A 6,176-nucleotide genomic window follows, 5' to 3' on the forward strand; every position below is an offset into this window, starting at 1 on the left:
GTCAGAGAAGTCTAGACTATTTTGACAATCCTGGTAAGAAATATCATTTCTTGAATTAGTAAACACTTCTATTTTTGCTGTTTGGGGAAATTTTTTAAAAACACCATACCATATAAGTATTTTACAAAAATTCATGCAAGGGAAGACTTAAAAACACTTTAAGAACAGGGAAATAGAGTCAGAGTTGAAATATTGCTACTTGGCTCATACAGCTTCTCAGGCCCAGCTTCCAGGAGCCTGGAGCAAAAACCTGCCTCCTCTTCACTGGCCAGGGACAGTGAGCCTCATCATTCAGTCGCCTGTGTGTCTGCTGGGACGGTGATTTTAGGCATCCTTCAGTACCACCAGGTTAGACTGGAAACAGCCTCCACAGTGCCTCTTCTGACACCCGCTGCCAGTGCCCATGAGCCTCCTCGTTGGGCCCTGTCATAGCTGCTCCACTCTTCCGTTGTGCACGCAGCAGTAGCTGGCCACGTTGTGGTAGAATGACTTATTTTTACTGGAAGCTTTTAAATAAAATTCAAAGGATGTTTTAAAATCAGACGCCATTAAAAAGAAGAGTCTTTTGCATGCTGTGACTCTGGCCTGTCCCTTACCCAGTCCCATATAAAACATTCAAGTATCTCAGTTATCTGAATGAAGAGGAACCACAGTGTAGGTGATCCTGAGAAGCAGGTGCTCCCCTACCTTAAGCAGATGACGAGGGGCCGGTACCTAGAGCGTGCCTGGTGGGTGTGTAGGGAGCAGGAATAACGGGGTCTCAGCCTACTGAGAACGCTGTTTCCAAAGCACTGTTGTTTTTGTTCTGGTTGGCGCACAGAAATGGCGAAAAACCAGAAAGAAACGTGTGGCTCACTACATGCGAGCCATGCTGGTAGATATTTCTATCACTAACTAGACAACTCGAGGAAAGAACACATTTTGCCTCAGTTTACTTGGCTACCAAAGACGTGACGGTATTTGTACCATTAAAAAGAAGCACGCCACCGGGTAGTTTCACTGTTCACGTGCAGACTCTCTCTGAAAGCTATACTGTACCTAACAAACTGTGCCTACGAACGTGTCAGATGAGGGCTTTTGAGAGTATCATTCTACGTGAGGAGTTTTCTGACTGGCACCCATTTCAAGATTCTTATTTTTAAGATAAATTAAATGTACGTTTCATTTGGGTAGATGTGCTAGGACCCTACTTAGCAAAGCCTGATGCGGTGCCAGCCATCTTACCAAAATACGTGTCTGTGTTTTCATCAACAGCTCCAGCTCTCATTCCATTTCCCAGCAACCGCCCGACTGTGGTGACTGTGGTGTCCGCTTCCACCTCCTTGGGCGAGGCGCCTCTTCCCCTGTTTGGGAGGCTTGTTCTTTTGATTGGTGCTTTTGTTGTAAAGCTCTTTGCTCGTCTCTGATCTGTACAGGCTCTTCATTCCTTAAAATGTGTTGTTATTGATTATTGACTATTTAAGGAAATTGAAAGGGACGTGAGTAAAATTCTTCATGTTTTCTTGCTGCTCAAACTCGATATAATCCTCTTTGTAAACAGAAGCCCACTATGTTAGTAGTAAGGGTATCTTAGAATACTTGTTAATCTTCCACTTGTAGATTTATGTATTAATCTTACAATTGTCTAAATTTGATGTTTCTGAATGAATTCAATAAAACACTAAGAAGAATAGTAGAACTGAAATTTTGGCATACTTCAGTGTTAATGCTGAATAGCTCTAGTAATGATAACTAGCTTCAGTTTAATAACTTTTTTTTTAAATAATCCACGTGCCTTTGACCAGTCTTCACTGAATGCTTATTCAGTAACACTATGTACAAGGTGCTGTGCTGGGCATTTTGGGGGACGCTGTGTATGTGACCTTCAGTTCTTTTCATTGTAAAATAAAGGGATTGGACGGTGCTTTCTCTGTGAGCCCATCAGTGCGAGCTTCTCTGTCTTCACTAGGTGCAAAGAGGTCATACTGTGCTTGCCCTCACAGAGTTTTCCAGTTGGGAAGGAAAGCTAAGACACATAGCAGTAACTACAGGCCCGGGTAGAATATTAAACTGTAAGAGACATGCGCTCCATGGGTGTTTAAAGGGGGCATGAGATAGTGCTAAGGCAGCTCAGACTGGGACCACTCCACCTGCTGACATAAATATTCTTCAAAGAATCATGGCACTGAGGCGGACTTAGCAGTCTTACAGGGCTCAGCCAGAATGCGCTTTGTAACTTTGACTTGAAAGTATACAGAACCATTTTCTTGACCTTATACTCAACAAATAAGATGATGATTTTGTCAGAATTGTTCTTCTGAATGATCTACAACTACCTAATGAGACAGACTGGCCTGGGAAGGAAGGGCAGGATCCTAAGTCGAGTTTCAACTTTGTGACAAATGACTTTAGTTAGGTTCTTGAGAAAGGGAAATGAATGTGAGCATTTTCAGCCTGCACTGGTGCTTGGGTCTTCTAAAAAACCTTATACATTTGAAATATCAGATTATATAGTTTTGAAACATTTAATTTTTTAAAAAGGAATGCAAACGAACATGATGGTTCAATTTATTTTATCTTGAAGAACTCCAAAGGTACTTGTTTCAAGTTTGTAGCACTTTTAAAAGGATGCTGTAAGCTTTTGAATTTGTGATTTCCTGTTCAGAAATTAGAACTCGTAGCCCCTTCCTCCCGCCATGATTGCCTGCTGATCCATGTCATAGCAGCAGGACACCTGAATACAAGTCCTGAACAAAAAGCCTCTTTACTGCACCTAGAACATGTTTTACAAGGGGAGCCTGGCTTAGGTGGAGGTGGCACCGTGGTTTCATGCTCATGACCATTTGTGCAGAGGAGTGGGTCCTTGGACTCTGGGAATGTGTCTACAATCTGCTCCATAAATCACTGCCTTAGTGCCCCAAGCTAGGAAAACTTACCATGCAAAAGGACAGTGAGCCCGCCTTGATGGTGAATGAATCACTCTCCCTCCACATTGTGACTGTCCCCAGACGCAGCGGTGTGCAGCAGCCGCGAGCCAGCCAATCTCATTTGGATAATTCATGGCTGGACTTCCCTTTTCCCTCCCTAGCATGGACTCTGACATAGTAGTCTGCCATCTGCATTGCCATTTGCCTTCAAATCCATGAGGTGGGAAAACTTGATCCTTTTCATTTTAAGGAAAATCCTGCTGTAAATGACCCTAATTCAAACCAGCGACAGGAAGGGGGACTTGACCTCTTAATGCAAGAGCTTGTGGGGAGGAGCATGATGGAATGGAAAAGGAACAGAGGCAAGCACTGGCCGTGGAGTTGGAGGAGGATCTGAGTGACGGCTCTGTCCTCGGGGCTCCCAGCCTGAGAGTCAGCGGAGAGAAGACAGGAGCCGGCATCACAGGCGCCTAAGGAAAGCACTCTGTAGACCTCTGGTGACGGTGAAGTGTGAACTGTCGTCACTGTGGTTCAGAGAGGGGAGGGGGCGGACCACCGAGCGCCGCTTTACTCGGAGTGACGTGGCTTCCACTACAGAAACCTTTACATTCTTCCAGCCAAAAGGATACAGTTTCAGTGTTAACAGTGAAAGATTAGTGGGGATTGGGGGCAACACCCGCCGTGCGTGACTGGTTTGGTATTGCAAACTTCAGTGTTAAAGTGCTGCTTACCTTTAATCATCTACAATTTGTGAATATGCAGGATTTTTTAAATTGTTGCTTATTTGTTTTTGCACTTCTTGAATTTACCCCTGTATGCCTCTTCCTCCTAAAGAGCCAGCCTTTATCACAAAGAATGTTGGGAATAAGGGAGGAAGAGGAAAAATTCCGCAAAGTCAGTCAATACATAGAAAAAGAACCTACCCATGTAAAGCTCCACACCCCCTCTGCAAAGGCACAGGAGAGGTCTTTTCATTTCTTCTTGGGACCAGGCTTCTTGTTTTTTTATTTCCTGTGGGCACACAATACCATGGTACCACTGGCATGGTATAGTTACATCTAGTAAGGAAACTTGGAAGAAGGCATGAAGAAAGGTTGTGGGGTGGGGGACACTGAAGGTGTCTGTAGGTCTAGTCCTCTGTTTTTATGCTGAAAGGGCTCCTCTCCTGTCTCATTGAGCAGGCAGGTATGGATGAGTGCCTCTGTCACTGTATAAGGGTCACACTTGGCAGAGGGGTGGCAATCTTCAAAGTAGCCCTTCTCCTCCTGGCCAGCCACTCTGGGAATGCAGATGCTGGTGCCTCACTCAGCCGCGCCAGCAGAGAACTCACTGATGTTGGATATCTCATGGAAACATGACGGGAAGGTGTGTCGTCCAGACCCACTTTGGGGTCACTAGCTTGACCGCCATATTGGTATCACTTAGTCTCTTGATGGCTTCATTGTACCTCAGACCATCCTCATCTCTCTCATTCATGGCCTTGGTACTGAACTTAGTGTGGCAACCAACTCCATTCCTGGTTCCCAAGGATTGGCTTGGAATCAAATGTTACCATGGAAGATGACACGGAAATCCAGGCTTTTCACAGGTGGGCTGGCATTACATCAGCATTTGTCTCCCCAGTTTTGACTCCAGCACACAGACAGGCACAGTACTGAGCTTCCACTCTGCTTCTTCACAGGGACATGGACCTTGGGGCCCAGGGAAGCCATTGGAAGGCCAACGAAATGGATAGCATGAGCTTGGTCCATGCCAAGCCAGGGTTTCTGGTTGGACACCATAGAGAGCCATTATCCTTCATAGGCACTCCTCAAAGTGCTCTCTGCAAGCTTAGAGAAAACCAGTTTGTTGGGGCCCTTTCAGATGGGGCCTCAGAACAGAGCTGCAGGAGTAAGGTACGGATGGACACTTGAGACCAGATCCTGCTGAGGCAGCTGTCAGTGCTCTCCAGCCCACAGGTGTACATGGTGGCCGGCTCTTTGCTACCTCGAGGCAGGTTATTTTTGTTCAAGTGAGAAGGAGCTGAGGTGGCTGTGTTGGAAGCTGTCCTGGGCCTGGAGGCGAGGGGGGGACAGGACGACTGTTCTGCTGGCGGGGCTGGCCGGAGGCCCTAGCGGGTGCCCGTGTAGATGGTGCCAGCAGCAGTAAATGAGAAAGCAGCGTCCACCTCCATTGTTATGGTTATGGTGCATGCTGTCCCTGCTTCACCTCACTTACCAGGCTATCCCACATCCTGCTATCAAAGCACTTTTCCTTCAGCATTGCTCTGACTGTGGCCGTCCTCTCAGCTGACTCCAGAGACTTCCCGTTGTGCCAGGACAAAATATAAATTCCTATGTAGTTTTTTAAAGCCCTGCACTGCACAAACCTACCCCACATTATTCTTCCAGCTTCACTGGACATTATTCCCCAATCTGTCCTCTGTGATCCAGCCAAACTCGCCTTCTCTGTTCTCTCACAAAACGCTTCATCTCCCTTGTTGCCTAGGCACTGATCACTCCCCACTCCTGAAGCCTTTCCTGATTCTGATTGTGGCTGGTGCCATCCCTCCCAGTCTACCCTGTACTGAATTAAACTTGTCCTCCCATTAGGACGTAAGCTCTTGATAAGTAGAGATTGTTTCCTCATTTGTTCTTGTATCCCTAGTGCCTAGCACACAGTGCACGCTGACTCAGCTGTCTGTGCTTCCCTGGAATCATGTCCACACATGACCAAGTCTGCTTAGCCATTCCCGAGTCAACTGGCATCTGCTTTGTTTCTGGCTCTTCACTATCATCGCAAGTCTTTGATGATAGGAATACTGGGGCAAATACTTTGTTGCATAGAGAACCTTTCCTTTCCTTCATCGCAAGTCTTTGATGATAGGAATACTGGGACAAATACTTTGTTGCATAGAGAACCTTTCCTTTCCTTCATAGCAAGTCTTTGATGATAGGAATACTGGGGCAAATACTTTGTTGCATAGAGAACCTTTCCTTCAGAGATCTTTGGGTACATTCACCTAGCAGGGGAATCTCTGGGCCAAACAACACTGGTCTTCTGTAGCCAATTTGCATGATCTCAGATTGCTTCCCAGAACTGTGGTGTCGATTCACAGCTCTGCCAACGTGCACTAGGGCATCTCCTTCTATGTTAACAATTATTTCATCTTTTGTCATCTCTAGGAAACCTCAAAGATGTTTTTTGATTTACATTTCCCATAGCAATGATTTGGGGCATTCTTTCATAAGGCTAATGATTTTTAATTCTACTGAACTGATTATTGATATC

At 45.7% G+C, this 6,176-nt stretch overlaps 1 protein-coding gene and 1 pseudogene across 12 annotated transcripts in view; one reads left to right on the forward strand and one right to left on the reverse strand.

The window, feature by feature from the left end:
- The window catches only part of ART3 (ADP-ribosyltransferase 3 (inactive)), a 150,861-nt gene extending 148,958 nt beyond the window's left edge, over positions 1-1,903 (forward strand). For all 12 annotated transcript variants that reach the window (XM_078148655.1, XM_078148656.1, XM_020988448.2 and 9 more), the window contains 2 exons: positions 1-33; positions 1,255-1,903. In XM_078148655.1, the coding sequence (XP_078004781.1) occupies positions 1-33; positions 1,255-1,406 (185 nt within the window). In that variant the 3' untranslated portion in view covers positions 1,407-1,903. The remainder of the gene's footprint in view (positions 34-1,254) is intronic.
- A 1,982-nt stretch (positions 1,904-3,885) lies between these two features.
- LOC144455388 (glutamine synthetase pseudogene) lies at positions 3,886-5,181 on the reverse strand (annotated as a pseudogene).
- Between the last annotated feature and the right edge of the window lie 995 nt (positions 5,182-6,176).

This window comes from Phascolarctos cinereus, unplaced genomic scaffold (genome assembly GCF_003287225.1).
Source record: "Phascolarctos cinereus isolate Bilbo 61053 unplaced genomic scaffold, phaCin_HiC Scaffold_9;HRSCAF=440, whole genome shotgun sequence".
Lineage (NCBI taxonomy): Eukaryota > Metazoa > Chordata > Mammalia > Diprotodontia > Phascolarctidae > Phascolarctos > Phascolarctos cinereus.